General features: G+C 52.8%; 1 protein-coding gene across 1 annotated transcript in view; it reads left to right on the top strand.

Moving 5' to 3' along the window:
• Positions 1-6,671, top strand: part of MSI2 (musashi RNA-binding protein 2) — a 355,159-nt gene that overhangs the window by 343,266 nt on the left and 5,222 nt on the right. Inside the window, 2 exon segments of the mRNA XM_014544830.1 lie at positions 6,612-6,668; position 6,671. The exon segment at position 6,671 is cut by the window's right edge and continues 145 nt beyond it. Of these exon segments, the coding sequence (XP_014400316.1) occupies positions 6,612-6,668; position 6,671 (58 nt within the window).

Here is a 6,671-nt window from a genome sequence, read left to right as displayed (position 1 = left end):
GGGGGTTGGGGGGGGGGGGGGGTGGAGTTTTACAGCCAGGCGGGAGTGAAGTTATCTCTTCAGGGGAGTGAGATTTCACCAGAAGCTTGGACCATTCTTCAAAGTCATTAGGCCAGTGATGGCGAACCTTTTGAGCTCGGCGTGTCAGCATTTTGAAAAACCCTAACTTAACTCTGGTGCCGTGTCACATCTAGAAATTTTTTGATCTTTGCAACCATAGTAAAACAAAGATTTATATTTTTGATATTTATTTTATATATTTAAATGCCATTTAACAAAGAAAAATCAACCAAAAAAAATGAGTTCGCGTGTCACCTCTGACACGCGTGTCTGAGGTTCGCCATCACTGCATTAGGCCCAAGTCTGAGGGTCCACTGTCCATCAAGTTCCCGCTGGAGAGACGCCAGCGTTAGCCGGCAGACACAGCATCAGCCAGAGCCGTCTGAAGCTGGTTAGCTTTTGAGAGAACAAACAGGAACTGCAGTCTTCTGAGACTGGCACCACCGTAACTGACAGCTGGAGTGTTTATGTGACGCCGGCTTCCCTGTCAGCCAGCGAATGAGCAAACACTCCCTGTGTGTGCTGTGCCGGGTTTGCGATAAGCCAGGCATCTCTGGATTTGTCGAGACTTGTTGGTTCCAGGCCGGGTGTATACCTCTCGGTGACATATCTGTTTGGATATGGAGACAGGGAAAAAGAACTATCATTGCCATACTCTCCTCATCCATGCCCCGTTTTAGAGTGTTTCTTCTCTTTTCCTTCTGAAATAGACTTTCATCAGAGCTTAAGAAATTACTGTATATAAAATTGATTGTCCCTGCATCTGGGTCCCAGAGCTGGTTCGATTTTAATTGAGTGTGTCATACAGGGTTCCCAGGCTGCATGTAATTGCCGGCCCTCTCTGTCTGCACCTCCCACCTTCAGGCTAAGCTCTCGAAGGATGGCTGGGACATAGTGGCCGGCCGGGCTGCTGGAGTGGACCCCCCCCTCTGCTCGAGACCCACGGCGAGGTCTCGCCTTCCTTATCGGGAGCAGGTTTACCTTTTCATGGTGGCCTCTCCCATTTGGTCCTCTGTGTGTGTTCACAGTGGCACTGCCTTCAGAGGGCACAGTAAGGAGACTGCAGAGTGGGGTCCCCAACTCTGTTCCCCTGGGGTGCCCAGCTGCCATTCTTCAGAGCCCCCACGTAAGGAGTGGCTGGCTGGTGAAGAGGGACGATGCGGGTCTCCACTGTTGACAGCCAGTTGGCATTCTGGACTCAGCGTCCACTGAGGCCCGGGTGTCGTGGGGGAAGAGGGGTGGGTCGCTCTGGCTTTGGAGAACAGGGTCCCATGAGACCCTGAGCGCCCACCTGTCCACACACCCTGCCCTGAGGGGTCCCTTGCTAATAGGGGAGACAGCCTCTGTGCCGTGGAGTTTTCAGTCAGGGGGATAGAAGCACGATATAGACAAGTCAGAGGTGAGCGTCGGAGGGACGGTGACTCTGGCCTCAGCCTATCAGCATAGCCCCTCTGGTCATCCCTTTTTCAGTCAGTTTTTTAAATTCTCTAAAACAACAAACAAACTCCTAAAATCCAGTGAGTGAACACAGCCCTGGCCTCAAGAATATGACACGAGCTTATGTTCCCAGTCCTCACCGTGTTGGGGGCTGAGGGAGCGAATGGGTCAGTACATCACCTTCTGAACTGGACCGGGGAGGACGGGCCACCGTTGCATTTGCTGCGCTCTGAGCAGCGCACGCTCGGTCCCAGACATGTGCAGGGGCCACCAGGGCCGCCTGCCCGAGATTAAGCCCGGCAGCAGCAGATAAGTCACAAAGCAAATGACTGACGTTGTCTTGAGGGCTGGCCCTGCCCTTTGGGGAAATGGGAGACCCACCAAACCAGGACCTGGGTCCACGGCTGGGACCTGGCAGGGCCCTGGCTTGTCTCAGGTATGTGGGCCGGGGTCATCTGTAAGCAGTTCCTTCCTCTGGGTCAGTAATCACCCCCTTTTCAGGCCTTAGAGCTACAAGTGCCCTCCCAGGGGTGCCCCGCACAGCCTGAGCGCTAGCTTTCTGCCTCAGGCCCAGGGGCATTCATTAGGGGCCATACAGAAATAGCTGGACTCCCCTACCTTTCCTAGACCTACAGCCAGGCTGTCTGGACTCACTGCCCTCTCCTAGGACCTCCCTTACCCCCATGACTAATTCCACTCTCGGCCCAGCCCCTTCAGAGCCCACGTGGGCAGACTATGTGCCAGATGGAAGGCAGTCATCCCCCGGGCTTGCCTCCAAACCCCGAGGACAGAGGTGCCCCAGCTTGGATCTGCTAGTAAGTGAGGTCCAGCTGAGGGTCTAAGCCTGCAGGATAGCCCCTTGTCAAGGCTTCAGGAGTAAGATTCCCTGGCTTTCCTGGGTCCGAGTGTTCTTTTTTCCTGCACGGGCAAGAAGTTCCTTCTGTTATTCAATGCAAAATGCCTCCAACTGTAATTCAAACGTATTCCCTCTTGCTGGCCTCGGTGGGATTTAGTGTCCTTGCTTCCTGCCCGCCACCCCCCGAGTCCTTTCTTCAGATCCGAGATGATTACATGCACCAGGTGGACGAATCGGATCCTTTTGTAAATCACCTCCTGATTTGTATGGCAAGTGAATTGTATTTTCCTATATCAGATTTTCCTAAATCTGCACATAGTACCTGTTTTGTTGGGCTCTGCATACACCATTATTTCAAACATAGGTGTATTTGTTTTAAACTTGACAAGTTACAGAGCGCTTTCTGTTTTTCCCACTGAGAGTCAGGCTGACGAAGGCGGGCGGTACTCACAGACCAGGACTCTGGCGGGTGAGGGTCTGACCCCAAGGTCAGGGCCAGGGTCACACTCAGGTCTTCTGACTCCAAGTCCAGTGCCCCCTCTCTCTACATCACAGCTGCATCCCTGCGCTTACCAGCTGGACAAATAAAGCACAGAAGGTGCTGGTGCACAGGGGTGAGGGGTGAAGAGGAACCTGCTCAGGATTAAACCACTACTGTGGGTGCTGCCCAGAGCAGCTGATGGAGCAGCAACCCTTCTTCCCCACAGTGAGTCCCCAAACTACCAGCCCGGGACAGGGCTTGGCCCAAGCCCTTAATACTCACACCTTTTCTACAGAAATGCCAGGGTGTTTGCAAGACATTGTCCTCTTCTGAGACAGGAATCATAATGTCCCATATCTGAATCTCAGCACTATTATTCAGCAACATGTACTGAGACCCCCCCCCACACACACACACACACACACGCACACGCACACTCTACCAAGTCAGTAGCACGGTGCCCTTGCCTGTTAAGAAAGACGTGCCACCCCCTTTTCCTGACGCGACCCTAGCGTGTGGGACCATTTCTGGCCCCTCAAAATGAGTCTTGGTGCCTGGGGAGTGGTGCCCTCCATCAAGACAGAAAGCTGAGGTGCCTTCACAGAAAACACACCCAGGTCAGGACCTCGGCCTCGTGCTTTCTCCCCGTGCCTCTCCTCTCAAGGTCATAGCTCGGAGGGAGAGGGGTCCTCAGGTAACCCCCTTTCCTGCGGAGCCAGCCAGCGTTCAGTAAGAACTTCCCCAGAGAAGGAAACCACTTTGCCCCTAAGGCCTTCCCACCTGCACACAGAAACAACAGCTGCTGAGACGTTTGCTTGCGAAGTGGCGGTCCCCACTCTCCCCCAGCAGCCCTTCCCCAGGATGCCTGGGACTCCGGAGGGCTTGTTTGGGGGCTTTAACACGCAGAGGGAGGGAGGGAGGGAATTGTTGGCTGGAACACGGGCACGTCTCCTCCATGCCCCCATCCATTGATGGGTCAGGTCCCACTGCCCAGAAGCCTGGAGAAAGGAGACCCGCCCGGAACTGGCTGCTTCTTGCCTGCGACTATGCCCAGTCGTCGCCCCTGGCTGGTGGCTTTGAGATGGGCCTCGGGCATTGTGAGCAGCAGGTGTATGTGACAGTAGGGGGCTTGGGGTTTTAAAGCTGCATTCTATACAGCGCCTTTAGTGCCACTTGATGGGAGATGGCTGAGCAGGGGAGGTGTTATACGGGCCTAGAAGAGCTGCTTATGGCTACATTTCCTTCAGACCAACTCTTAAGCTGCAGGCCTGGGCACACAGGAGCGGGGGAGGCAGCCAGGGATGGGAAGAAGACCTGCAGCCCTCTTGTCTCTGAGCCAATGGAGGGGGCGTTTCTGGACAGCATCCTTGTGTGGGCGCACAGCATCCTTCTGTGGGCGCGCTGCATCCTGTCCCCAAGGCTGCCTCTGCTGGTGGATCAGTCTCTGGGTAGTTCTCCCTCTGCTGGAGGGAGCCGAGACCGCACGCTCCCTTCTCCCAGCGCAGCCTGCCTACTGTCTTCCTAGATCCTCATCTGCCAAAAAAAATCTACCCATCTTCCACTTGGCCCCCCACCCCTAAAACAGAACAGGCTAGCCACTTGTTAGTTACTTTGCATAGGACAGGGGTCAGCTGCCTGGGTGACCCAGGAGTCCACGGTCTGAGCGCTCTCCACTTTCCCTAGCCCAGAGGAGAAAAAGTGTGTTAGACCAAGATAATTCTGCCTTTTGAACATCTCGGCTTGATAACTCGCCTCCCTGAGTGAGAAAGGACAAATGTTATCTGCAAGCTTAATCTTCTATATTCAAAAGCCCCGTCCCTTTTGTCTGCCAGAGCATTCCCAAATCAGCCACTTATTTGCTCTAAGCCTCTGTGATTTTTTTCTCTCTCTTTAACCTGTTCTTTTCATCAGCCAGTTCATTCATTTCTCGGCTACAGCTTCCAAGGGGCCTCACGTTAGGGCCTCCTGCCCAGAGGGCATCCCAGGCAGCAGCTTCCCCTTTCTCTGCTGAGTCAGGAGCCAAGCAGCTTGGTTTGCTCTCTTTTGTATCTTCTTGTTCCGTCTCCTCCCAGTCTGGCTTGGGTACAAGGTCAGTCAGTCTCTTCCCATCCCCGGTGACAGGTGGGTAAAAATCCATCCACTTCTGGCTTTTCCAGCCCCACCAGAAGCGGGGGCTGCAGCCACAGGCCCCTGGGCAAGGCCATGACCAAGAGGGGGTGCACATGTCCTTTCCTTCTGCCATTGAGGGCAGCTGGCCACCGGGCAGTGAGGGGAGTGCTGAGGGGGCAGAAGGGAGAAGATGTGGAGGAGCGGCCCCTTGGAGCCGTGGAAACGCACGGAGCCCAGATGGTCTGGTTCTTGGAGACAGGTTAGCTGTCGCCCAGAAGTCGCCAGCCCCGGTCACCTTGAGCTTTAAAATCTATGAGAACTTAACTTTTGCAATTAAAAGAAAAAATTTTCCCCATTCTGGAAAAGAAAATGTTTAAGCTGCGAAGGGGACATGAAGATGAGACAAAATTAACCTGGTTGACAGCCGTGGCTCTCACTGGGGAGGGAATGACGGAATTTGGGGAGGTTAAGGGTGGGGGGCCCCAGGCTGTGTCTCCTCCTGCTCCCCCTCACCCACCACTCTGGGGATGGGGGGCTCGAAGTCCCCACTTGCTGTCACAAAGGTACATTCCTAGCTCTTGTTGTCAGTCTGGAGTTTCTATCTGAAGAGAACTAACAGGAAGCAGGCATTTCAGTCAGATATGCTTTAGCTATAAACTGGTTCAGTCAGTATGCTCTGCATTCATATTTCTGTCTTTTTTTTTTTAAACAAAAGGAAAAAAAGTTTAAATCCCCCCTTTCCTTCTACTGCAGGAGGTGAGTGTGTGGGTGTCCTGTAGAATATCATTGGCATTCACCCGACTTCAGCCCCAGCCTCCAGATTTGCCATCCCCACCCCATCCCCTCCCTCCATCCCCTGCTCTCCACCCCAGAAGGGAGCCCTCTGCCACCATCATTCCGGTTCTGTTGAGATGCCCCGACTTTCCATGACATATCCCATCCTCCGACCACGTTCAGTATGGACGACTTTCATGCAGGGATATCAATGGGAGGGGTGGGTGGGGAGGGAGTAGCCAGTGGGGAGGGGGGAAGTGGTTGGGTGCGGGGATGGAGAATGGAGATCTTTTTTGTCTTTTTTTTTTTAAAACAAAACAAAACACAAATTGTCATTTAATGGATCCAAAAACAAACAAAAAAAGAAAATGTGAAACAAAAACAAAAATCAAAAACCCCCTCCCCGAAGATTTTTTTTTTCCTAGACACAAATTGCTTTGTTTCCTGTCACGTTTTAATATCAATATTAACACAATGTGTAGTCTAAAACTAGTTCCTTTGTAGTTTGCATGGGATGTGAATGCTGTCTCAACGTGCCCAGACCTAGACAAGACTGCATGAGCATCAAGTCAGATGTGAACAAAAATCTCTCTCTCTCTCTTCCATATATATCTCTATTTCTATTGTGATAACTTGGTGGGCAGTGGAGCACCCTCCGGTGGATTGCCGTAGTGTGTTGAATGATTGTTTTTTTATTCTCTATATTTTTGGAGCTCCGAGCTTCTTAGTAGTAGCCTGGGCTGAGTATTCTTGAGTCCCTGCTGATGTTTTCGCATGGCCTTGGTTGAGTGTTAGAAGTTGGGCCTCAGCTGTTTTTCTCGAGTGTTTGGCTTGTAATGACCGGTGCATGCCTGGCTTCTGGCCTCATACCCAGCTCTATTCTCTGCACACCAGTCCTGAATAGCTACAGTGCTCAACCGAATTTTGGCGCGCCCGCTTCCCCGGCAGGCTCCA

Source organism: Myotis brandtii, unplaced genomic scaffold, assembly GCF_000412655.1.
Source record: "Myotis brandtii unplaced genomic scaffold, ASM41265v1 scaffold383, whole genome shotgun sequence".
Lineage (NCBI taxonomy): Eukaryota > Metazoa > Chordata > Mammalia > Chiroptera > Vespertilionidae > Myotis > Myotis brandtii.
Note: the sequence above shows the minus strand (reverse complement) of the source record. Positions and strands in the feature narration are given on the sequence as shown.